The sequence below is a fragment of the Colobus angolensis genome, unplaced genomic scaffold, assembly GCF_000951035.1.
Source record: "Colobus angolensis palliatus isolate OR3802 unplaced genomic scaffold, Cang.pa_1.0 Scaffold98, whole genome shotgun sequence".
In the NCBI taxonomy this organism is placed as follows: domain Eukaryota; kingdom Metazoa; phylum Chordata; class Mammalia; order Primates; family Cercopithecidae; genus Colobus; species Colobus angolensis.
In genome coordinates this window covers 7,930,582-7,955,678 of record NW_012123820.1, presented here as the reverse complement: position 1 = coordinate 7,955,678, position 25,097 = coordinate 7,930,582, and the positions used below count along the sequence as shown (strand labels likewise).

The following is a 25,097-nucleotide window of genomic DNA, read 5'->3' as shown; positions in this document are numbered from 1 at the left end:
TGAGAAGACTAAGTGTCTTCTAGTTCCTGTTGTGAGAGAGACAAACAAAAATGGGACTGCATTTTCTTCTATTTCAACTCAGGGAGATAAAAGGTGATAGCTTGGGAAATGGTTGGTGTATGGAAGTCTGTTTTCGGGCCGTTTTCAGTTCGGTCTCCTGTGACTGATGGGACACTGCGATGGGAACATGATCACTCTGGTGATAGAGAGTCACAAACTTAACTTTGGAAATGAAATTGTGACAGTAAGAAGAGCTGCTTTATCTGTGAAGTTACAAAAGGAGTGGAAAGATTAATAATGCCATCTACTTTGCCCTGTTTAAGCAATGAGTATCACTGAAGCAAGGAATCATAAGAAACCTTAGAGGCTGAGGACAAACTCAGAAACAGGAGAAACTCAAACCTTCAACTATGTGGCTTTATCACTTGTCTTTCTTTTGGAATAGCACTCCTCAAAAATGGAATAATTTAAAAAGCCACCAACATGATTGTCATTGAAAGTAAAGTTATAAATTGTATAGGGTTTGTTATTAATAATTCAATAACTATACTTTTTTTTTCATTTTTAAGTATTTTGAAGCTGTATTCACCAGGCTTTTCTTAACGTCTACTTTGAATAAAGAGTATTCTTATTTTTTTATTTAATCATTTTAGTTCAAAAATAAAAAAAAATTTCATTTGACAATCATCTGATTCTAAGAAGAACCTGAAGGCCCACTTGGTAAGCATCTAATAAATACATAATAGATTTAGATTAAGATAGCAAACTAATATGAAAACAAACCTGCAACATTCTTGAATACCAAGGGGAGGCATACGTTTTAGCAGTTTCAGTGACACCCTGTTTAAAAAGTGGCAGGGTGCCTCTATGCATCTATTTTGCTCTTCTTAGATTTTACCTTTTATAGGTATGTCACAGCCTATAAAATTGTTATAAACACTGTAGTATATATCTTTTTGTCTTAAAAGGTGGAGCCATTATGCAACATGAAATACCACTTCAGTGAATAATTCATTCCTACCAAGACGGAGCCAGCAATCCTAACACGTGTCAAATTGAGATGCTACAGTTCAATTAGAACAATGTAATAAATCAAAATAGAGGTGATATGTCTTTAAAAAGATGCTTGATTTTGTTTGTGTATTTTAGGTTCACAAAAAGATTTCTTGAAAAGAAAGGTATGTAGCTGTTATACCTATGGAGGGGAAATAGGGATGCAGACAAACACTAAGTATAGATGTAACAACACTGATGGTTAACATTTATAGGTAATGAACCTTTGCTTAGTTTAGAAAATGATGTGATGTGAGGTTCAGGTTTGCTGAATTTTCTGGCTAATTAAAAGTTAAGCAGAAACACTTTTCTGTTGTAATTACCCCAAACAGCATTGTTTCACCATTTTGTATTGGTCAGATAATGAACAGTAATTATTCTTCAATAGGTCATTACTGCTGAGCCTTTGGGTCTCATTCTGGCAATGAGTTTTGACAATGTACCAATATTGGTATACCATAAATACCAATACACAAGTTAAAGGGATCAGGATATTCTTTTTATTGCCTAAATACTCACAGAGCCCTGGAAAAATATATTTTTAGCCCAAACTTCCTAATATCACCAAAATTTTATTACAGTTTGCCTCTTTCCTAAGTCAAATAAAACCTGCATTACTAAGTAATCAATATCTTATTTGATTCAATATTTTAAGTTGACTTTGGCATTCCACTGGCCAGGAACAAGTAATCCCACAAATGTCACTCCAGATGTGATGCAGGTTTTAGTGATGCAACTACTTTCTATTAACAGGGTGCAACCTCATATTTCATCCATGTTTTGGAATGATCATTAAGGAGATAAAGACGTTTTTGAGGATATTTGCTCATGGATAATCTTACTAGTCTCTGTATGAACTGTGAGGAAGCACCATTACTTTACAGGGAGAAACTGAGGTACTGAGAATCTAAAAAAATTAGAAAACAGTCACTCTTAGAGATAATGGAATGGAAATTGTGATAAAAAACGCTTGGCTGAATGTTCTTCCATAACAATAACACTCCAATGCACATGTAATGCCATCTTTTTAATTAATTTTTCTTCCAAAATGGTCATAAATTTCAATAATTTATCTACTTATTTTGCAAAACTTCAATACATATGTAGGTCTAGCTTCACTGGCACTAGCAAAATCCAACACATTTACTATAATAGCCCATAAGGATTTTTATTTTTGTTTTATTTTTAGAGGCAGGGTCTCACTCTGTCAACCAGGTTGGAGTGCAATGATGGGGTTCACAGCTCACTGCAACCTCCCACCCTTGGACTCAAGCCGTCCTCCTGCCTCAGCCTCCCAAGTCGCTGGGACTACAGGTGCATGCCAACATGCACGATTGATTTTAAAGTTATCTTTTGTAGAGATGGAGTCACGAACTCTTGGCTTCAAGCATTCCTTCTGCCTCAACCTTCCAACAAAGGTTTTAAAAAATGAAAATGTAATGCTTTATATTTGAGAAATGTCTTTAATAATGTGTTACATAATAAATTGTCATGACAGTATTAGTACTTCAGATTCTTCATTTGCAATAGAAAAGCCACTTATCTAGAATTATCTAACGCTACTATTTTTCTTACCAGATAATAATTATTGAAATTAAGCAATAAAGCTATCAATAACACTTGTAAGTATAACGCTCTTTACTTACAAAACATTTACTGTGTAACAGATAACATGTTAAATATCCTTATACAAAGGTTGGTATTACTCTGTCCATTTTACATATGGGTCAACTGAGTCTCAGGAAATTTATGTAAACTCTTCTAGGTTACATAGCAGTAAATGACAGAATCATGATTCAACTAAATTCTGCCTGATTCCAATGTCCATTCTCTGAGCTATACCATTATCTTTAACATAACTTCTTCTACCTCTGTAAGTCTCAAATTATAAAGACATTTTTTAAAAGTCTTCTATTCTTTCTGTCCGTTCATCAAGTAACTCCTCATTCCTGAGGTTTGTGAAGTTGCTTGTTTAAAAATAAAAAGAAATTTCTGTGCTCCAACCCAGATCTCCTAAATTGGATTTTCTATAGGCCATGCCTGATAATCTGTATAAAATTAACTTCAGGTAAGTTTAAGAAACAGTGTCTAGCCCTAGATTTTACTCTGTTCCCTTTTCACCTCCATTCCTTTTAAAAATACATTTCATTGTATATATTTAAGGTATACAACATGACATTATGAGATACAGACAGATAGTAAAACAATTACCGTGCTCTTTCAAACACAGGTCATAAGGCAGCATCATTCATAAATGGTAATCTCTTCAAATTTGATCAAATGGAGCATACTGTTGGCACTCAGAATCAAAGCCAGCAGAAACTGCTTGAGTTTTCCCTAGGATGTCCCTGTGCTATTTCTTTTCTTTTTTTTTTTTTTTTTGAGACAGAGTTTCGCTCTTATTGCCCAAGCTAGAGTGCAATGGTGCAATCTCAGCTCGCTGCAATCTCCACCTCCCAGGTTCAAGCGATTCTCCTGCCTCAGTCTCCAGAGTAGCTGAGATTACAGCAGGATGCTACCATGCCCAGCTAATTTTTTGTATTTTTAGTTAAAACAAGGTTAGGGTTAGCATGTTAGCCAGGCTGGTCTCGAACTCCTTACCTCAGGTGATCTGCCTGCCTTGGCCTCCCATAGTGCTGAGATTACAGGTGTGAGCCACAGTGCCCGGCCCCCTGTGCTATTTCTATCATTCAAGCAGAAGTTTGAAACGCATATTCACATTTCAAATTTTAATAAGAATGTATTAGATAAAGTGCCTACTACGTGTCCAGTACCATGAAAGAACCATGATGAGTACAGAAGTAGAAAAGTCATGGAAACCCCTAGAGTCAAGAGAGGAATATTTAAAGACATATCATCTAGAAAACAGCAGAATTTGGGATTACAAGAAGACCTTGGCAAAAAAAAAAAAAAAAAATTCTCAAATCAGGGTTCTTTTTAAGATGCTGGAATTAACTGCATCGGTGCTGGGGTTGAAAATCAAATGGCCACCCTTATGTAAGGTAATTTATTCCCACAACTTCTACCTACATCACAGGGCTTTATTGGCTTAACATCAATGATACAAATTAAATACTCATTGTATGAGGTGGGAGGGAGAGAAAGATTATGTTTAAGCTCATACTGACTGCAACACTGTCTGTTAAAAATGTCACAAAACACAGAAAGCTTTTTAACAATACAATTACACTACTGAATTTTTTAACTTTCATTATTTCCTGCTACCAAATGGCTTCAATCCTGATTAGCTTCCTTTGTAGTAACTGGTGTTTTTCTACATTCAATCTCAAAAGATGAAAAAAGGCATACCTGCTCAGGTTTCCTTGGAATGTTTTTTTCTTAGTTATCTTTTGGAGTTGGGAATCATGTTACCTTCTTTAACATACTCTGTTTATTATTCTAGCATGTTAAAGATGTTTTAATAATGATGTTAATAGGCATATTTTATTTTAATATTGAATAATATATCCTTAACTATACGCAGATCTTTTAAACATTTATAGAAAACACAACACAGTTGAAATGAGAAATTCTAAATTCCAGTAGTTTCTGGATTTGATCATTTGTGCCAATTTCCACTGAAACCAAGGCTTAGAGAGCAAGATTTCCACATGGAAAACTGAAGGCTGAATGAGTTTTGTAACTGAATTTAAAATTGCAGGAAGAAACTCTATTGTGATTTCACTGTCTACTGCATACACAGCAGAATAGCTGTTAGTTACAAAAGCATCAGGCTACCAAGGTAAAGTACTTGAAAACACAAAGTGAAACACATTTCACTGACTAACGTAATAAATAGACAGTCAACCTCCTTATCACAATTGCCTAGAGATAGACACACCTTTTCATGTCTTGCATTCATCCTGGCTACTTTTACTCCTTCTGGAGGGCTTTTGAACTTGGATTTGACACCTCTTAAATGTATGCTTTCTGTAAATGTGAAGGTTTTCTTTTCTTAGTTTTAGCCTTACTTGGAGCTCAAGTCTAACTTAGATTAAAGAGAAGTAGTCTTGGCCTGAGAAACTCAATGTTTGTTCTTGATCTTTTTTTCCTTTTGTTTTTTATGAGATTGAGCTGAAAACCCCAAAGTGGGACATAATGGCTTTAGAGACAGGAAGGAAATATTCTTCGCTCTTTTTTTTCTAGTGTAAAAAGCCCACAAGGCTCTTTTGTACAAATCCCCCAGTAGAAGTGCTCCCTCAAAAGCCACCTTTTTTTCCTAAATAGTCTTAGAAGAGACAGTGTTCAGAAAATATGACAACATCAAGTGTGGCTAATGTTAGACCCAAAACAAGCTACATGGTTTATGGCCAGAACTTTCATTTACTATATATACTGTCAAAATAGGAATTTTTTTCCCAACCAATAAAATGTGTTTTTAAAGGTCATTGCCTCTGAAATTCCACGATCAACAACTTGCCACATAAAAAGAAAAAAAAAATAGGGGAAAGTTCTCAAATGAGATATAGTGAGAAATAATCAGTATGACATCACAGAGAAAACCAAAATGGGATTATGAGAGGGACAAACTTCTGGATTATGGGTGGAAAAGAGGTGACAGATCCATTTCCTCCTATCAGCTTAAGACGTGACTTTGACTTTCAAAAACCTGGTAGCCACAGAACATGGCATCCACTTGGGATCACATGATACTAAATAATAAATCTGTATCAAAATTAGCAAAGTACAAGTGCAATTCATTCAATCAGCTGATATTTATTGAGTGTTTGTTATGATGCAAGCACTCTGTGCACAGAAAACAATGGCAAAGTCCCTATTCAATGAATCCTACATTCTAAAGAGTAATAGAATCTTCTTTTTCTTTTACAAATTGTACAGGCCCTTGAAAGTGGATGATCTTGAAGTAATGAAAGATTTGTTTTCCTCCAAAGACAAAGTTTCCTCCAAGACAGAAATAGCTGTCATTTAATTAAAAGATTAGAAGGGTTCTATGTTTGAAGACCTGGAGTTTAAAGCACGCTCTTCGCCTCTACTTGACCAAGATAGTTTTTGAACTCTCTTGAACATTTAATTCAATTTTGAACATAATTTTGAACATTTAATTCAATTTCCTGTAACACTTACAGAGCTCCCATAGGCAAAACAATATGTGTTCTTTAAATATGTTTGAAATACATTATTTAGAGCAATACTTAAAGTCTATATGTAACACAGCCCTATACATAATATTTTCTTCAGTTGTCAGCATTATATTTTGCATGCTCAAACCACCGAAACAAAGACGTCCCCAATGCCTACCTTGAACAGTCAGAGTAGCAGATGCTTCAGCTTTTCCCACCATATTTTCTGCAACACAAGTGTATGAACCCATGTCACCAGCCATCACCTTCCTAATTTTCAAGGTATGATCATCTCGGATTTCATATCTAATGACATAACAAAAGAAAGCACAGTTAAGTGACTTTCTACTTGAAAGATCTCATCATTATACACACAATGCTTCAAAGCACGTGCCACATTCTTTTCTGATAATTTAAAACAAAGAGTAAAATGTGGATTCCTCTAAGTCAGCTGGCAGAAGAAAAGCTTGTTTTCATAATTACGTGGACTAACGTATTAAACTACTTTCTAAAAGAACATTTTGGGGTAAAGTTGGCATTTATTTACTTATTTCCTCAAGCTCCTGTGGTCACACTAAAACAAAAAGATAGTGACCGTTAATTAAATTCTTATCATTTGCCAGACTTTAAATGTTTTATAGATTTTATCCTTGTAAGTTTTTATAACAATGGTATGAAATCACTGTTAGGCTCACCTCCATTTTCTGGATGAGGAAAATGAGGTATAGGAGGTAAGGCAACCTGGCCTAGGTCCTCATCTAGTTCGGTGGCAGAGTTGAAATTTGAACCCAGTTTCATTTTCGAGTTCACTTGTCTTGCCTCATCTTCCCTCCCCTTAAATGTTGGGTTTTCCTTGAACTTTCACTGTAGTCCTCTTTTTACTCTACATGATCTCCCTGAGTTATCTATTATAGTTTATATATTGATCTACTATACAAACATTTCCTATCCCTAATTCATCTAAGTTCCAAATTTGGATTTCTAACTAATAATCAGACATCACATTCCATAGGCACCTAATATTTAATGTATTAAATAAAATTTCCGTTCTTCCCCTAACACAAACCAACTCCTTTCCTTAACACATTTACGTATCTTCTTTCACCAGCTGTTCATATCTAACAACTCATCCAATTCGTCATTTTAGTCTTAGAAATTTCTCTTTACTGTGGAGCCCTGTCTCCATCTCACCTCCCAGTTCAGACAGTTTACATCGTTGATCCGGACAACCACAAAAATAGTGTCCCTGCCATTAGCCTCTCCCCAGAATAATGTAACACCCATAGTGCTAACAAAATTAATTTTTCCTCTTATTATTTTTTGGACATGGAGTCACACTCTGGCACTCAGGCTGAAGTGTAGTGGTGTGATCTCGGTTCACTCACTGCAACCTCCGCCGCCCAGGCTCAAGCAATTCTCCTGCCTCAGCCTCCCGAGCAGCTGGTATTATAGGCATGTGCCACCACACCTGGCTAATTTTTGTATTTTAGTAGAGATGATGTTTCACCATGTTGACCAGGCTGGTCTCGAACTCCTGACCTCAGATGATCTGCCCACCTCGACCTCCCAAAGTTCTCGGATTATAGGTGTGTGCCACTGCGCGCGGCCAACAAAATTAATTTTTCTAAAGGGTAAACCTATTTATACTAACAGTCTTGGCGCACCAATGTGCATATAATATTAGAAATTCTTTATTACACAAAGCCCTTCTTAGTTTCAAGCTGATATCTCATAACTTCTCATCATAAATCCTATGCCCTAGCTATGCTAAACTTTATGCCACTCAAAAGATATGACATTCCTTCTCAGCTTGTGTCTATGTTGTGATAACCCATTTCCTGGAATATTCTTCTCTTCTTCCTTATCAGACTGATACATATTTTTCAAGACGTTACTTATGTGTCATGTTTCTTTGAGAACTCTCTCTGAAATTCAAATCCCCCCCTCTGAGCTGGCATAGGTTTACCTCTATGTGACGAAAGAGCTTGTCTATTAGTCTGTTCTCACACTGCTATGAAGAAATACCCGAAATTGGGTAATTTATAAAGGAAAGAGGTTTAATTGACTCACAGTTCCACATGGCTGGGGAGACCTCAGGAAAGTTACAATCATGGCGGAAGGCGCCTCTTCACAGGGCGACAGGAGAGAGAATGAGTGCCAGCAGGGGAAATGCCAGACGCTTATAAAGCCATCAGATCTCATGAGAACTCACTCACTATCACAGAACAGCATGGGGGAAACTACCTCTACGATTCAACCATCTCCAACTAGTTCCACACTTAACACGTGAATCTCATGACTCAAGGTGAGATTTGGGTGGGGACACAGACTCAGACCATATCAGCTTGATATTGTTACTCTGTGTCTATCAATACGTTCCATTTTGTGAGCTCCTTGAGGGCAGAAACTAGGTCTAAACCACTACTGTAATCCCAACACCTAGAGAGAAGGCTCAACACATGTTTGCTGAATCAGTGAACATACTGGAGAAGACAGCCCACTGACAATACCTGAAAGCCTTTATTTTATTGGCTCGTTCCCTTGTGCATCTCTGCTCCTGGCCAATTTAAGGACTTGACAGATTATCAAGAAACTCTGACTTCTCCTACCATTCCCCGGTGATATTTTAGCTGAGGAAAAGGAAGCCTGATTTTTAATTGGCTCATGGACACATCCTTAATGCCTGTATCTTTCCTCCCTTTCCTGCCTACTACCATTCCAAGAAATTAGTATTAACTGTCATCTGGCTGAACAGAGGAGAAACCTGTGATATTAAAGAATATCACATTTTACAAGGGTTCCCTGTGCAGCCCAGGGTCATGAATGCACAGTTCTTCTCTGAAAGCCTCAGAGAAAGCAGGATGGCAACCTCCTGTTTCTAATTATCTCCAGTATTGTATCTGGCCCCTGATAGAGGATTCTAGAATGGACTACTCTAACGGCCTGGATGTGGAGATGATGTGATGAAAAATGTAGAAATGCTGAGTTGATAAATCACATCATGAAACTCTGATGTGTACCTGGATTTGGGCAGCTCTCCATCATCTTTCCTCCATCGTACCGTAGGTACAGGGTCACCTCGGGCCTCACATTTAAATTCTGCACTGTCATCCACAGTTACTGCCAAGTTACTGGGTCTCTTCACAAATGATGGTCTCTCTAAAATTAAAAAGAGCCGCCTTAAGGTAAAATTTTAAAATGAACCAGCTGAAAAACACTTTAGGAGTTCAGTAAGAGCATATTTTTAATTTAAAATATTAGTGAGGAAATTATTCCACAGAGTCTGCTCATTCTAGAAGCTTCTCCCTAGGTTTAGTGCTTCCTCCTAGTCCTCCTCCCACATCTTTGGCTATTTTATCTCAGGCTGCTTTTCTGATTTCTTCTCTCATCTTTCTACCCACCCCACAAAAATACTTGGCTTAACAATATTTCTTTCTCCCTTCTATACAGATACAAAATGATAAGAGATCTATTTTTCAGTAAGAAGCTTAAATAAAATTGTACTTACCTAAAACAGTTAGTTCTGCTACTTCACTCTCACGTTCCCCAACCATATTGGTACCAACACAAACATATTTGCCAGCGTCACTTTTACGGGTGTAAGTGATCATGAGTTTTCCTCCTCGTATCTTAAAAAAAAGTTTCACATGAATACTATTAAAATTGCTTCAGCTATGTTTACCTGACAGAGGTCTTCACAAATGAAGACTACTTTCTAAGCATACACATCAAAGCACAAATTACATCAAACAGCTAATGTGTAGTATTTGCTATTTGTAGGTAGTAACCTTAAAGAGAACTGACTCCAAAGGTACAATATAAAAAAAGCAAAAGTGTTTCTCCTTACTTACATTTCATGTAAAGTTATATTCTGCATAGCTAGAAACTTGTTGCCCACTCGGCCAAGTTATTTCATATTATTTAGTTAAGTGAAAAACCACAAAAAATTGCGTGAATAATTTGGTTAGCAAGAGGAAAAATAAAATTCTTAATACCCTATGACTATAATTAATATAGAAATATATATTAGCTATAAGTGATTTCAAGAAAATGTATTCCAGCATTATATGAATTAACTAAAATGTCTCTAATAACTTAGTTTGCCAGAGTTGCTTTAAAGGAATGTATCTTCATTGCAAAAATATAGTAGAACCTGTCATTTCCTTAAAAACGTGATGTTGCTGCCACCCAAGCTGGTTTTTGGGGACTTGGGAAGCAGAGAATGAATAGGTCCCAATAAATCATCAGGAACGACACATTTGGGTACACTCTTGAACATATAATTGAATACAAATCAATTTTAAATGTTCTCAGGCATATAGTACAAGAAGTCGACTGAAACTAAACACGAATTAAGATTGGACTATCCTTAATTTAACACGCTTTTGGATGAGAGTTGAGTTCAATTACCCACGAATCTCTACAATGTCCTGATCTTAGAAAGGTTTCATGAGGGACAATTTCCAGAAGGTTTATTCATAGAGGTTTTTACCTCATAGTTACCAACTAGATAAAGGAAGAAGGAAGAAGGAAGGAAGGGAGGCAGGGAGGGAGGGAGGAAGGGACAGAAGGAGCGGGGGAGGAAGGGAGGGAAACACACAAGCACATTTTTTTCATTATACACTAAGCAGTTCATTGAAACTACTACTTTGCAAAGGTGAGGCCCCCTCACAGTTCTGAATGCCTAAATGGATTTATTTCAATCAAGGCATCCAAACGAGGCATTCTGGCCAAGTCTTTAAATATTAGAGGAAACAAAACATTAACAAAGCTTTTAATTTTTGTGGGTTTAGAACTTGATTTTATTTTTTCAGTAGCATCATAAACAAATGATCAGCCTGCTCCGGATTACCATCTAGGGATTTTTCTCCGCATCATTCATCATTCTGTCTCTCATACCCAGAACAATGCCTGTACACAGTAGTCACTCAAAACACTGTTGCTGAATGTAAACTACTATTGTTAGTCTGTTATCCAAGTTAAAATATTTCTATAAGGTTTATAACAGTTATAAGATATATTAAATTGTTTTATTTTTTCATACATACTCACATTTTCAAATAGAGAAATATACAGAAAATGTCACACAAAAAATGCACGTTCATGTTAGTCCTTTTGAACATTCGTCTTTCAATTATGTGTGTATACATACACACTCACATACACGCATGCATATACAGAGATACGCATTTACAGTGAATGTTGTGTTTATATATATATACACATATAAACATATATACATACACATTATTTTCCTAAAGTAGAATCATGTTATATATGCTGTTTTGTAATCTGCATTTTCAACAGTATGAGGCATTTTTATATTTTAAATGTTCAAGAAATTTCACACAGATCCTCAGCATCAATTTCCATGGTTACACACAATTCTAACGTTTGGGTTTACTACATTTTACCTAACTATTCCCCTACTGATAGATATTTAAGATATCAGTGCCAGGTAATACAGATATCTCGTTCTTCCCGCTGATGAACAGCACTGAAATCGGCATTCTTTTGTATACACTTTTCTCATACGTGCAGTTATTTCCTTGGGAGGTAGCAAAGTGGGATTCTTAAATGTATACCCAACTTAAGGCTATTGGTTTATATTGCTAATGATCTTATGCTTCATAAAGTCATTTTAATATATCATTTAAATTTCTGCCTTTATCATAACCCTGCTGTGAGACTGTTTGGGGAAGTGTTAAAATCACCTCACTTTTCACTAAAGGGAACAGAGGCTCAGAAAAGTATAACTCTCCTCCCACAGACCTCTGGTATGCGCACTGTAACAATATGTTTTAATTACGCTTCCTAATGTCAGTCCCTGACTTTAGTGTGAACACTGAAGCAGAGGAGCATATGTAATTCCTTATGGGAGCCCCTGTTACAATGCGTTGTAAATAGTAAAAATTTTGTGAGAGGAAATGACTTGTGCAATGTCACACAAGTTGGAACAAGGTGAAGACTTTAGGTAAGATATGTGTCTTTGGCTATACGCGTTATACAAATGAAAATAAATGCACAGCTCACATCCTTATTATCTTAATGTTTAATAAACTTGAGTTTAAAAAACTTGAGTTCTTGAGGTCCAGAACAATTTGAGTATCATCTTATCAAAATCTTTCCTAAGAACTTTTGTAACCTTTCATGCACTGATTTTGGAACACTCACATAAGCATTTCCAAAAACCCTAAGGAAACAAAATTATTACAGGAAAAGAGGAAGATGAAAAATCCAATATCTGAAATGGAAGTTAAGTGAGCTGAGGTGTAGCTAGATGTTTTCTTATTAGTTCTATAACTTTGGATAGCATACCGAGCCTCTTGTTATGCCTCAGAATCTAACCTTGAAATCTCTGGATATTTAGGAGACAAGTTTATTGCTGAAAGAATTATACAATGATACATAAAAGATATACCAAAATAAGAGGAAATAAACACATAATTTAACATTCTCTTTGTTTTAAAAGTAAGTGTTCAATGTTTTTTATCTACTATAAAATGTAAGGCTTTAAGGACAATTTTAAGACATGCAAATACATAGAAAAATTGCGAGTCAAAGGATAATAACATATAAATAATTTGCAACAGTGTAGATTTATTTCTACAGCTTCAGTATAATATAGTACTAATTTACTTTTATACATATTAAATACTTGGGAATGTAGAGTTTTAAATCAACTTGCTTATGCACACGTGGGGCACCAATTAACATTATATATGACAGCCCAATGCTATTATATGTTGAAAGAATCCATACACATGGAGAAGGAGGGGGATTTAGTTAACAAGAGTAATGAGGGGACTGCCAGGAGATCCACAGACATGAAAAAATTCCAATTTCGAGATGAACGGGAGGAAACAATAGCTGAGGTAAACCAAAATTCAAAGAGATCTATAAAGGCCTAAGGACTTTGTAGTATACACCCTATTACTGTAGCTCCAGTTGTATATTACACTTGGCTTAATCATGGAAAAAATTCTATCACTGAATCTATCAGATCTATTCTGAGCTCATGTCCATGTGTTTGGTGTCGAATATAGATAGAAAAACTGTTTCTTTTCCATCAAAATTTATTTTATAGCCATCTTTTACAACTAAATCACATTGGCTGTGTAAATTGAAAGTAACCCACCAGGCATTTTACAAATACTTTCTCTATCCTTTGTAAGTAAACAAAGCTGGAGTTTGTTTACTCTGTCAATTTTTTCTACAAGAAATGTTATTGGATAAATTAAGCATCATGAAAAGCTGTTTTCATTAGTAACATAATATGACTAAAAGAATGTGGTTACACAGTGTTCATACATGTAAAACTTTCATATCAATGCAAAAATATAAAACAAATTCAAGGCCTGAAAAATATTAAATTTTCAAAACACTTTTAATGAGAAAAATGCACTTTTTGTAACAATAGCAGAGATATTAATCATCAATGACTAAATAAGGTCAACTAAATAGCTCCTTTGTTTATCTACTCAAGGTATTCTTTACCAAAATTACCTAGGTAAAGTCCAAAGACAACCAAATATATACGAAAATGTAACATTTTTAAAAAAGATTTCTAAATCCTAGATAAATTTTCAGATACATATACTTAGGAAAGCAAAGTGAGCATGGGCTCTGGAGTCACACTACTTTTTATTATGTATGTGTAACTTTAGCCAAGATATTAGTTCCTCTGTATCTCTGCTTTTCAACTCTAAAATGGAAATCCTATTAATATATAACTCTAAGGATATTATGAAGATTATGAAATGAACCATATGAAGCCCTTAGAAAATGCCTGCACATTGTTATTATAATTATTTATTACACATATGTAGTTAATGATTCAATATTGGTTTTGATCTGTCTAATAAAAAACAATATTCCTTCCTTAGGCTAAATCCAGTAGCTTTTTATTAAAATGACAATTATAGGTCACATAATAACATTCAGTTAAGGATGAACCTCATATATGATGACGATCCTGTAAGATTATAATGGAGCTGAAAAGTTCCTAGTGATGTTGTGGCTGTTGTAAGATTGTTCCCCAATGCATTGCCTTTTCTACGTTGAGATAGATTTAGAGACATGAAAACTTGCCGTTGTGTTGGAATTGCCTACAGTATTCAATGCAGTAGCATACCGTACAGGTTTGTGGCCTAGGAGGAACTGGCTATATCGTATAGCCTAGGTGTGTAGCAGGCCATACCGTGTGGGTTTGTAAGTAAACTCTACCATGGCCACACAACAATCACATCACCTCACGATGCATTTGTCAGGACGTATCCCTGTCATTAATCAATGCATGACTGTAATTACTAAAGCAACCTGCACTGGTTTCATCAGGAAAATATATATTTGCATCGACACAGCATAAGACTTAGAAACAAGTAAATGGTAGGCTTTATAGATCATTATTATCTCATCCAAAGCAGTGGTTCTCAACGGAGGCAATCACCTCCCCTCTGCCAGGAGATATCTGGCAATGTCTGCAGGCATATTTTGTTGTCAGAACTTGGTGTGGGATTGGGGGACTGAAGAGTGTGGGGGTGGGAGGCGGCACTACTGGTATCTAGTAAGTAGAGGCCAGAAATACACATCAAAGAATTATCTGACTCAAACTGTCAATAATGCAGGGATTGAGAAACTGTGTTCTAAAGACCTAGTTCTGGACTAAATAACTGCTGGATTCAAATGACAAAAGGAAGGAAGAGATACAATTAGATAATATAAATAATACTTATTGTATTTAAGGAAAAACTGCTCAGATTTCCCAGATTCGTATAAATACTCTCCCCCATAAATTTCCCACCTCATCAATAAACCAATTTCATTATAAAATACAACATTCTGTTATATACTCACTGACAATAATGGTTAAGGACCCCAAAGTAGATGTTACAAAAAATGAAAAAATAAGCCTTACCAAGCCTGAGAGACACTTACTGCCTCAGGGATGATAGAGATAGAAACTGGCAGAAGTGAAAGAACAAACCACAGAGTAGGGCAAATGAACTTAAAAAAGAGAAGAAAAATGACAGCTTTCAATTGCCATAAATTCAAATTAATTTTGGCATTATGTCAATGACTACATTGAAATGGACCTTAAAAGGCCGTAATTCTACTTTCAATGGTCACAAATATGGAATCCATGGTGGACTGTTCATTTCAATAAACAAAAGAACAGAAAAATGACATAGTACTATGACCCTGATTGAATATAGCACACTTTCAAGCAGTGCCTCCTAGTAACAATCAACATTCTGGCCGAGTGCAGTGGCCCACGCCTGTAATCCCAGCACTTTGGGAGACCGAGGCGGGTGGATCACCTGAGGTCAACAGTTTGAGACCAGCCTGGCCAACATGGTGAAACCCCATCTCTACTAAAATAAATAAATAAATAAATAGTTAGCTTGGTGTGGTGGCACGTGCCTGTAGTCCCAGCTACTCTGAAGGCTGAGGCAGGAGAATCGCTTGAACCTGGGAAGCAGAGGTTGCAGAGAGCCGAGATCGTGCCACTACGCTCCAGCCTGGGTGACAGAGTGAGACTCCGTGACACACAGACACAAAAGCAAAAAGAAATCAACATTTTATGTTGAGTCATACAAAAATACTGATTGTGAATTTAGGGTGAGTTTATATATTTTAAACTGTGGTGCCCCTACGTAAGCCAAAAATGAATGTTTTCTCTGTCTACATAGGGAAGAAAAATATGTCTAACACAAACAAAACACTACAAATGTGAAAATAGCACTATTTAAAATAAGCTAAAATATTTCTTGGCAAGTCTCCTCCTGCGGCTGGATTTGACAGTTGAATTGTAAACCTATCAAAAACCAGTTTGTGTAATGAACAGACACAATGTTAAACACTGAACTGCTGGAGCACTACTTCAATTAACATAATCCGGGTAGTGGAGAAGCAGAACATGTTAAAGTTTCAGACAATGTGCTGGCATTTAGCCTATGTCAAAAATGCAGAGGTCTTCCTTCCTCATTACCATATACCTTACCAGCCCGCAATAGTAACCACATTAGAAGACCACATTTCCATAAGCTCTAGACGGTGCTTAAAGAGGCCCTTAGCTATATACATACTTGATGAAAGCAAAGCAAAACAAAAAAATGTCCCACTGGTCTTGCTCCTTTTTGGGAAAGAGACAGAGGAGGGAGGAGAAGAAGATAAAGAATTTTAAAGTTTAAATATATTTAAACTTTCTACTTTTCTCTGTAATAGTCTCAGGTTTAAAAAAATGTTTTAGAGACATAAAAATGTAAAAATTCTTGATGTGTTTAATATACACGACTTTTATACACCAGGAATTTTCCCTGTAAAAAACTAGAAATGACTACTTTTCTTAGGGGTAAAGACTTCTCTAAGCAGTAGGAAATCCTGCCTTCATCTCCTTTACTGAATTGTTTACTGAATAATTATAGAGAATAATCAGGTTTAAGATGCAGCTTTTCTACCAAAAGTGAAGAAAACCATTTTATGTCTCTGGTTAGCATGGAAAAACTAGCATCAGTATTCTTATTTCCAGAATACAAGAAAAAAAATTTACCTTTGCACACAAAGAAATATACTGCCTTTAAAAAAGTAAATTCAGTAAACTTTTTTTGTTCAGTTCCCTTTTAAAACATAAATTCTGTAAGTTTTTTGATTGGGTTATTCTAGAGTATACAGCTTACCCTGAAATCAGTGCTCACAATCAGAAATAAAGATGAACTTAAAATGAACTCCTTGCGATGTCTTCATTTTCTACCCTAAAGCAAGTCAGATGATTTGCAGTATCTGTTACACAGGAATTTTTTTTTTTTTTTTTTTTTCAGACATCACCCCCACAATGTTATCCATACACCTCTAGGTTAACACACTAAACAGACTGGAGCTAATTAACTAGTTTGGCTACACAAATTCTTTTCTGCTTTTAATTACATTAACCTAATGTGACTTGAATTCAACAGACCAAAAACAAAACCGCTAATTATATTAAGGGCTTCAAAGATGATTTCAAATGGCTAACCACCAAACTGTCATAGAATTTATCTCATTTCCTTTAATATATTTTACATGCAAAATCTGTGCTTTACTAAAAATACTATTTAAAAATACATCAAAACAATGAATAATAGAATATTGATTTATAATGCTAAAAGAGAAATACGTTTCAACTAACAAAGATAAGACACACATAGGTATCATCATACCAATAAGCAATTATGCAGTACTAAATTTTTATAATCTTCGAAAAGATTAAAGGCTTGAAAATATTCATTTATAGTAGTAAGGGCTTGACAAGTGGGATTTACCTGAAGAATGAAGTTGTCTAAAGCACCTGAGTTTAGAAATTATTTTTTCAGGAAAAAAACTTGATTCGTTACCACCAATTCGTTTTCACACTATTTTGCAAAGTAAGTGAGGTGAGAGGTTTTGAATTACAGTCTAGAGTATCATCCTTAAACAATTCACCACTAATTCTCCTTGTGCAGAATATCTCTTCATAGAAATGCTGTCAATTCTGCCTGGATCTTTGACCTATAGAATAGAGAGCAAGCTGTTGGGAACTACAGAAGTGCCTGGCATGGCTTCTTCACAACAATGAGAGGCAGGTAACCCAGATGGCCAGTCAGAGCCCCCAGACATTCCCCTTGGTGAAATCAGCTGCAGGACAGTTTTAGATGGTCCCTAAGGACTCCTTTCAACAGAAACATATGAAGAAGAGTCACAACAATAACGGCTTTTATTTCTCTAAATTTTGGCATCAAATTAACAACAACAACAACAAAACAACAACAACAACAGTTAACAATCCAGAAAAAAATAACTTATCCGAGGAGGGTGCAGAGAATAAGAGGAGGCAAAGTAATACCCATTACTTTCCAATCTGGCTGCAAGAATAATATCAGCCTTTAATGTTACGCAGTTCAGATTAAAGCATTCATATTGTCTAATGCATGCCATCCTATTTGTCAAAAATAATCATGCTTTATTGCATTCTAATTAAGCAAAGGCATTGCTAGTACCATAATTATTTTGTATAAATGATAGACAAAGAATTGGATAATCAATCTCAAAAGTATCCTAGTAACCTAAAAATATATAATCAAGTAAAAATAATTCATAAAATTCAGATATTATACAATATAAAAGAAAATACAGTATTTCTTATTTTATATTTCTTTGTCATGTTCCCAGGTAGGTACTGCAAAAAGATTACTTTAAAAAACTATATCTCTTATTAAATAATTTCATGTTTTTATTAACTATGCTTTAATATCATATCCAGATAAATTATATTTCTGAACATACACATTAATAATTTTGCTGTTTGTCTTTAAGACCTAAATTTTAATGTAGTTAGGTATCAGATAAAAATGTAAATTGTTGATAAATCAATTCAAAACCATCACCATAAAAAAAATTGATAGAAGCAACTTATACTTACCGATCTAGTGACCAATACTTAAGTGTAAGAACAAATTTCAAGAAATTTCTTTTTATATACTCTATAAAAACATATATTTTATATATTTATTTGTACTAATCTCATAAAATAATTTTAAAATTCTATGCATTTATGACAAAATGATTTTATATTAAATACCAAAGCAAATGTTTTATTTTAGATTAAATAAACAATAAACCTCAGCCAAGTCACGGTTCTTGGTTAGCAAAGTTTATTAAAGATGTTTTGATCTTTATATTTTTTATAAAAGCTATTGATTTTTTATTCATTTTCCCAAAATTTGTTACCTCCCTCTATTCCTATTTTATTCTGGTTCACAGGGACCTAAAAGAGAGAGAAAGGGGAAGGAGGAGGAGAAGGAAAAGGAGGAAGGAGAAATGCATTATTTTAATTACTTCCCACTCAAGTCTCTTGATTAGATATGATCTGGTTTCACGTTGTGCATCCACAGGCTGTCAGGTAAACTTGTCTTTAACTCAAGACCAGTCTAATATGAACTCATAACACAAAATGACAGCACTGTACCCCAAGATGGGTGAAACTAAGGAAAACAGATTGTATACTAATATTTATAAGATTTTGCTTTTTCTTCTAGGCTATAAAATAATTATACCCAGATTAGTCAGCTTTCAATTAAACTGTAAAAAGTACCTAGATTTTACAAATGATTCACTCGTCCATTCTCAAGTGAAGGCTATTTCATCATTTACAGCCTGCTTCAAGTGTAAATAATGTTCCTGGGATTTGCACAAAAAATGTTTTATATAACAAAAGGACACCGGGGCAAGTACACACACATTGTAAAGAAAATATGAGAATGATAAATTGAAAGCCATCAAATGACCATTCTAAAAATTCCAGGTGACATTAAAAAAGGACAGCATTGGATGGAGAAAAGCCACAACTTGTTTCAGGTCTTTCAACTACTCTCTTAGGAGTGGAACTGAGAGGAAAAATAGGCAATTCGGATCTCTCCATTGGCGTCCCACATTTGCCCGGGCTACCTACACACAAGAGAACACGATCCAGTTTCATTTGTTTCCTGGTACACTTCACAATACCATTTGAAAACCAACATGAATTCAGCCAGGAGTTTAAACACTCTTGATCATCAGAGAGAAGCAACAAGAGACTCATGCAGAAAAAGCAATTATCCCAGTGGGAACACGTGGCTCTTTGCACAGCTTGGTGAGCTGCCAGCTGAGAACACAGGCCTGGGAGAGTCCCCGCCTAGGACTCTGGCAGCTGCACTTCCCTGCTATTTCCATTTCTCCTCCTAAACTTCTCATTTCTTCCTCATAGCAATTTATAAATTGGTAGTTGGCTGTCTGCTGCTGCAGAAGCACACCTATGATAATTTGGTTATAGACCACCTCAGGAAGAGCTGTACTGCTAATTGCAGGTAAGTGGCAGCCACCCTGCAGAGAGACATAGTTAAAGGAAAGGGTGATTTTCTTCATGAAAGTATAAATTAGTATCTTGCTCTCTATCAAAAGTATATCACCAGAGAACCTTTTTATGATTCCTACTTTTAATAAATAATAGAAAGAAGTAACACAGCTCTCTTTAAACATACCAATTTTGCTTGCTTAAGTGTAGCTCAAAGACAATATGAAGCCTTGGGTATGGCATTTTTCTGCTGGACGCCCATTTTCCTGGGCTAGACAGAGGTACGTAGCCTAAAGCAATCAGCCAGGAAAGCCCCTTCTAATTTATAGTATTAGCCAGGAACAGACAACTGCTGAGTGCTGATGAAATGGAGAGCAGATAAAACAGTGAAGGCTTTTAGCAGATTCCCCAGGTGTCTGGTTCCCAAGTCATTAAGACTAGAACCCCAATATAAAGAGTGGTTTTAGCCTTTGTTAGCTATCTTCTAAAAGTAAGAAAGCTAATTGATTTTTACCTCTGTGAAAATTCTAGGTAGATTACATGCTAGCATTCAGCATTAATATGAAAAATTGATTTAGCTTATAGCTATTAAAGTTAATGTATTATTTCCTTCACAGGTCTCATGAAACAGTGTCCTGCTGTTTTAAAGGTAAAAAACAAAGTCTTATGGGCAATTTTCACTTTCCCACAAAACCAGGTTTGGTTTTTATCACCTCATCCAACCATCTGGCTCTAATTCTGAATTTACATACGATCACTGCTAAGACAGCCTGAAATAAAAATCTACAAGGGAATTATGACTATACTCCGGAAATAAAGATGACAAATGTTCATAGTATTTGAGGGGAGAAAAGCTCATTTTCAAACTCTTGGCTCTTCTGAATTACAAGTACACCAGCTGAAAAGACTTTGCCAACAGTAAATCCCTTTTCCTCTCTGTGGGTTCTTACACTTAGCTCTATAGTTTGGTCCAGTGTGAGAAATTTCCCTCACTACCAAATGCTTGCAAGATAAAGCCTTTTCCAGAGATCATGTATAACTTTTTACCCTTGAAATTTACATTGACTTACAGTCTGTAGAAGACACAACCATGGCAAAGTCAAATCAAGGTTGGGTATGAAAGGGACTCCTTGCTACAGACTGACCAATTTTACTTTATATAAATACATTTTTTATTAGAAAATATAAAACACATTTAATATTACTAATTAAGATTCTATAGAAGAAATATTCCTCAAATAGCTCCAAATTGAAGTAAACACTCATGCACATTCTGTGGTATTTTCATCCCAAAGAGTCAAAGGAGAAAAAGAAGAGCTTGCAAGTGACAAGCTTAATTGATTAATCAGAAGTTAGGGCTCATCAGACCAGGGTAAGAGATTCAATATCCATATGGTCAGTTGCTTCAGCCTCCTTTGTTGAACACGAGATTATGCTAGAATGTAGCTCACTCATTTGGCAAATTTGTGCCTCATTTCATATGGAAAACATGTTCAAAACATACATAAATCCCATATCTTCCAACAATACACATGTTCACATAAATTAAAATATTTCTACACACCTCCTAAGAGGAAGGAAGTAGGCTAACTCCTCAATATGAGGAAGAAAATATGATCTTAGAAAAACAGGTCTGACCTAGCGCTTAAAAAGGAGCTTTCTAGTGGGGTAAACTTCAAAATTATAAACAGGTACTTTTTGCTATTTTCTGAGAACTAATAATTAACTCATGGACAAATAAGAAATAAAAATAAATTCATCCTGACCATTTCTATTTCTATAGTTATTGGTGAAAACAAAATAACAGAGAAAATGATCTGTGTAAAGGGTATTGTAAAAACTGTTTGGAGGGATATTTATTCGGAACGTTCTCTCTTAGTCATCAATGGTTCCATTTCATAGCCAAGACAAAAGCATGCTGAACAGAAAATGTAATGCAAATGGTATTAATTGTACTAAGGGATATCAGTGTTTTACATGGCTTCTAACCCATGTCTAGGTTATACTGTTGGAACTTTGAGCTGAGAAATCAGAACCTTGTGCATCCCAGGTTGCTTCTATAGAAACCTATCTAAGAGTTCCAGCATTTAGGGATGGGAAAGGTCCACTACAAGTTACATCAGTCAGTGTGAAGATTAAAGAACAAAGTAAAATCAATGAGAAAAGCTTGATCTGACATTTCCTGCCTCTCTTCTGCACAGAATATATGTTCTGTGATGGCAAAAACTTTCTCCTAGTTTTAACATTTAAAAACACAGCACTTACATAGAAAGTACACTATCCGAATTTTTCACAATCTAAGAGATCGGACATACAGAATTCTTATGATTTCAGTCATCTCTTCTGAAAAAAAAAATGCCAAATATCTTCAAATTTATGTTAAAAGCACACTATTTTATACTGCACTGTAGAAGACAAATTCAAATTCTGACCACTCCATACTAAAATAACAAATGCATTTAAATTCTCTGGAGTTTCTATAGAAATTTTAAAGAACTTAAGAACTGCAAAAGCCTAACATCTGAAAAAAATTATGTTCTATGTGTAAAATACCTTTGACAGTTCTTTCTGCAAGTATACAAAAAATGCATCAGTGAATCTGTGGTAAATTTAATAAATGTGCCAGTGTATTTAAGCAACAATCTGTATTATTGCTATTGTTTTAATTAATGAGAACTGTGATATACCAACACCAGCTACGTACATAGCATTGTTACATGCATCATTTTTAACGTTGAAAACATTCTCAGAAAGTGTATTTTCCTATATTTTGGATGAGAAAATTAAGGCTCTGCGAATATCAAAAGTTGCTCCAGATCATTTGGTAAGTGCACTGCAGGTCATTCTACATAGATCCAACATAAAGCTTCTATAGAGGGCTTTCTTTGAGACAGAGAACAACGACTTACATTTTTTTTTTGCTTCCCATGCCATAAACTACAAATTTACAGTATTTTTTAAATGTATAGATCCTCAAACTGAATGGTTGGAAGAATGAATAGCTGCTCTCAATGGACCTCCCTGAGCACATTAAATTGAAGTTCCCCCTTCCAGCACACCCCATATTTAAGCCTGACCAATCTGGACATCCAACCTAATGGTCATTAGTCCATGTAATTGTCAACAGAAAAAAAAAAAAAACAATGTGCATGTTTACATTTCATATTTGCATGTGTTGTCTGTAGCACTAATGTGGTAAGGTAAATATCCCACATGCACTTCTATGCAGAAGAATGGCTCTCCTGTTCCCATGCAAACATGTGCTTATTATTATGAATGTTTAAAGGTTAAACAGAATATTTATAAGCTTCCCTAATAAAGATGGGGAAGTGTGGCATGATCTTTTATACGCATGATGCATGGAACAATGCAGTGATGTGATATATTGAGATGAGAGAAGAGTGACACCATGCATGTGAAAAGACTAAGGAATAAGAGATCATGGATTCCTTAGTAAATTGTACTCTATCTCCTCAAAGAGACAAATTTACATCATTTTCAGCCAGTATTATACAGATTCAGCTCAACTGCTTTTGAAATGTTCCCATACAGTATGATGTTCTTAAAGGTGACTTAAGCAAAAGCCTGCTTCTAATGCAATAGGCCTTTAAAGCTTTGTGATCACCTCGATTTATAAGATTTAAGAAGAGTAAACCTGTACCATCTGGTAGTAATTTTGTTAATGCACAACAGACTATTTTACAAGTGTACAATTTATCATATTATCAAATTCTTTGGTCTTAAGGAGATAAAAACGGCAGTGGTCAGATGTTACCAAGAGCTGTTTGGTTAAAGTAACTAACCTTTAAACAAAAGAATTGCAGAATCAGCATTAGATTGAGGAGATACTAGCCTCACCATAAAACTTAGAATTATTCTTTGAGAGAGAATATTTAAATAAAAGCGATAATGTGGGCAAGATGAAGAAATAATGCTAATCATCACCAATTATAAATAATGAAAAGGAAATCTCAATCCCCTGTAAAGTGATCAGATTAAAAATAATTGAAAACTAAAAGGCTTAAGAAAATTTCTTTGATTTTTGCATTTTGAACCCTGTTTTAAGGAAAGGATATTGTTCACAATATCTTGTAAAATCAAATGCTCTTTTGAATGTACTACTTTTTTTTTTTTAAAGATTACAATTCACTTTGCTTGATGTCAACAGAAAGAAAAACATGCAGTCCGTACTATCATAAGCAATCAGAAAGATTATAAGCAATTAGAAAAGTCAACTTTTTAAAAATAGAGAATTTACTAAAAAGTATTGATATGTAAATATTTGTCCAAATCAAAGATAAAATGTATAAACAATTCTTTAAGATAAATTCTAAAACTATATTTTAGAGAAATATTTCATCTGATAAATGGAACACTGAGAATTAAATAAACTATTTAGGACATCATCCATGAACCCACAAAAGATTGGGCCTTTAATTTGGCAAACTACTTTAACCTATAATTAAACAAAGTGCTCCCTGACAGTAGCAAAATCCCACTAGTCCTTGGCTATTGGGAGACATTTAATGGCCTGATCAGATATATCAAAGTGCTTGGAAACTGAAGAAACTCTAGCTGCTTGTGTAAGCATATATTTTAAGAAAAAAGTAAGAGAAGAAACAATACTTGCAAGTCTGCTTTCTATGCTGGGGTGGCAACCTAATCCGAAATTTCTGTTGCAGGTTTGTTATTTGACCATGTGTGTTCATTTTGTATCATTTTAATATAGTACTTCTGCTTAATATATGGTATTATTTTTAATTATGAGGTACAACTTTCTTTTTGGCTGATTATTCCAATTTCTGAGACACTTTCTGCTTTCTGGAAGGTCTATTCTGACTAATAGATCATGGATGCTAACTAGCAGCATGCAACCATCTCAGGTTTCGTCTCAGTGATTTTCAAGAGTTGGCGGAATTCCATGTGGAAGGCAGCATAGGCATACTTGGTGAGGCAGTCCTCTATGTCACGTAATGTTACTTTGACTGAAACTAACATGTGGGTGGAACTAACTTTTGGAAAAGTATCCAAAACTGTTTTGGGTCTGAGTGTGCTGACTCATGCCCATAATCCCAGCCCTTTAGAAAACCAACCTTGGCAACACAGTGAGACCCCAT

General features: G+C 35.2%; 1 protein-coding gene across 1 annotated transcript in view; it reads right to left on the bottom strand.

Moving 5' to 3' along the window:
- ROBO1 (roundabout, axon guidance receptor, homolog 1 (Drosophila)) overlaps positions 1-25,097 on the bottom strand; it is a 147,069-nt gene that overhangs the window by 102,737 nt on the left and 19,235 nt on the right. The window contains exons 2-4 of the mRNA XM_011932798.1: positions 9,643-9,763; positions 9,155-9,293; positions 6,313-6,440 (exon numbers count right to left, since the gene is read on the bottom strand). Coding sequence (XP_011788188.1) covers positions 6,313-6,440; positions 9,155-9,293; positions 9,643-9,745 — 370 coding nt within the window. The 5' untranslated portion in view covers positions 9,746-9,763. The remainder of the gene's footprint in view (positions 1-6,312; positions 6,441-9,154; positions 9,294-9,642; positions 9,764-25,097) is intronic.